The 2,500-nt window shown below is 40.1% G+C and overlaps 1 protein-coding gene across 1 annotated transcript in view; it reads left to right on the forward strand.

Annotated features, from left to right (window-relative positions):
* Positions 1-2,500, forward strand: part of LOC111346311 (uncharacterized) — a 34,366-nt gene that overhangs the window by 31,226 nt on the left and 640 nt on the right. Inside the window, exons 3-4 of the mRNA XM_088743343.1 lie at positions 1,501-1,587; positions 1,870-2,500. The exon at positions 1,870-2,500 is cut by the window's right edge and continues 640 nt beyond it. Coding sequence (XP_088599469.1) covers positions 1,501-1,587; positions 1,870-2,013 — 231 coding nt within the window. The 3' untranslated portion in view covers positions 2,014-2,500. The remainder of the gene's footprint in view (positions 1-1,500; positions 1,588-1,869) is intronic.

Genomic DNA, 2,500 nt, shown 5'->3' on the forward strand with positions numbered 1-2,500 from the left:
CTCAGTCAAGTACCTGCACGTTAGGAAACCTCAGTGTTATGGCCGTTTTGTCGCAGATCATGGACAACTGAAGCTTCGTGTCCTACTGTGGTGACGGAGCAGCCGTTTTTACTGGTAGCCTGCTCCCCCCTCTCCGGGGAAGGGTTTAGAAAAAGTGACTTAAAAAGCTTGTCCTTAAAAATAGCCTGCTGGTTCGCCACGATCAGCTGGCCACCAATCTAAATGCGGTAGAATATACAGTTCAATTAATTTTACTCTTGGTGCATGGAATGTTCGCACTCTGTTGGACAGCGGCAATAGTAGGGAGTTTAAGAAACCACGACGAAAGGACGACGACGACGTCAAGTAATCGCGGAGGGTCTGGAACGAGGACTTCGTTTTTAGCGGGAAAATGAAACTTCACAATCCCGTCAATCGGGTGTTGGCTTTGCGATCAAAACATCATTAAATAATCACCTAGTCAGTCTTCCCCAAGGCATAAATGATGAGCTAATGTCTATACGCTTTCGCCTTTCGAAACATCATTACGCTACCATCATTAGCGCGTATGCTTCAACAATGACTTATCCTGACGAGATAAAGGAAGAATTCTATGAAATCCTGTTAAGGACTACAGGCTTCTTATCAGATTTTCATGTGGATATACATACATACATACATATACATACATATACATACATATACATACATATGTTAATTGACCACTCCCCATGGGGGCTTTTCAGGGACAATTCCCACCCAGCAACCACCCCAGCGAAGGACATCCATCACACAGTAATCTCGTGCATGGGAAATTAACGTCTCCTACCACTAACCCTGCAGGAGACGGGACCTCCATTTATTCGTCCCTATCCGAGAAGACTAGAGTATCTAACCATTTCTTAATAGAAAGGTAGCATATTCTTCTCACTTGTTTTAAGACCTTGAGTGTTGGTCCGGCCGGGGCTCGAACCCTCGACCTCCAGCACAACAGTCCAGCGCTCTATCATTGAGCTAACTGCCTTTCTCTAAAAGTGCCTTTCTCTAAAACTGCCTTTCGCTAAAAGTGCAATTTTTTTCTTATGAACCTTGTTTATTGTTTGGGTTTGTATGTTTTCACCATCTCAATCATAAGGCTTGTATAAGGGTTTGTGGACATACCAGATCCCCCCCCCCCCCTCCTTGTGCAGTTACACCCCTGGATTGGGACACCTTGTTCCTTGTTCTCTCTGATGACCAGTGTTACTTAGTAGTAGTGTTATTTAGTACTATAACCACAACTTGAATAGGCACAGAAAGCTGTGTCAAATACATGCTGTGCTCTTTTCCCCATTTGATATCTTACTTGTGGAGAGTACTGTTTTTGTTCAGTTAATGGTAACTTAAGATTATGTCAAAGCTATGAAATACTGTAGATTAAAATAGAGGTAAAAGAGTACAGAAGGTTTAGTGTACTGTGTTTAACACCTCGTACATTTTGATAAAAGGATACAACTTGAATTACTGCTTGAACCTCAACAGGTTTTAAAGGCATCTGATGTCTCAACTTTGGATGCAGAGGAAATGGACAGTTTTCTGTCAGAGTGTGTTTTAACTGTTGCATTGACTGTAAGTTTACTCACTTTAAGTTATCAGGAACCTTAAGGTCGAGCAATTCACTGGGTTTAGTGGCCTTTACCGCAAAGAAAAGTTTAACATGGAATCAATAGAGATGTTTTATCAAAGACTCAAAAGGGCAAACTCTCAATCACATCATTTTGCTGTTAAAACTTATTTTCAAGAACTCCAACAGTCAAAATACTTTGAGGTTATAATAAAACTAGGATAATAGTGACACGTCTGATAATTGTTTTGATATTAATAGTCCTGTATCATTTATTTCTTTTTCAGGATTCAAACAAGACAATGGTCTTGCAGGGCATAATAGTGCATGATGTCCTAGGGCGCCCTAAAATACTTCTTGATCAACTGCGAGATGGCCTTGCAGTGCTGTCCTTTGGTGAAAAGATGAAACAATATCCTGACCTTTTCTAGGAATTATTTGTGCTCCAAGACAAGGAGTTGATTCCTAGTGATGTTATCGGGATATTACAGTTTCCTAAACCAGCAAGTAGCATGGAAGCCATTATTGAGAGCTATTTAGTAGAATACTTGCAGAATGCATCGCTTGAAACACTGAATCAGTTTCTTGTCTTTTCAACTGGTGCACCCTGTTTACCACATTTTGGACTGGGCAAAATTGAAATAAAATGTGACAATGTCACATCAATTTTTGCTTCAACTTGCCTGAAAAGTATAACCTTTCCTCAATTTTTTCCTGACAAAATGACCTTTTCAAGTTCCCTTGAAGCAGTAATATCCGTTACAACCAAGTCCTTCAACTGTGTGTAGGATCTTGACATGTTGAAGTTCAGATTATGTCCTTTTTCATGTTTCTGTTTTAATACTTATACTGTATTTTCTGAATTACAACCTGGGACCATATTCAGGAAACAATTCTGTGTTAGGGTTGACATTAATT

The sequence above is a fragment of the Stylophora pistillata genome, chromosome 13 (genome assembly GCF_964205215.1).
Source record: "Stylophora pistillata chromosome 13, jaStyPist1.2, whole genome shotgun sequence".
NCBI lineage: Eukaryota > Metazoa > Cnidaria > Anthozoa > Scleractinia > Pocilloporidae > Stylophora > Stylophora pistillata.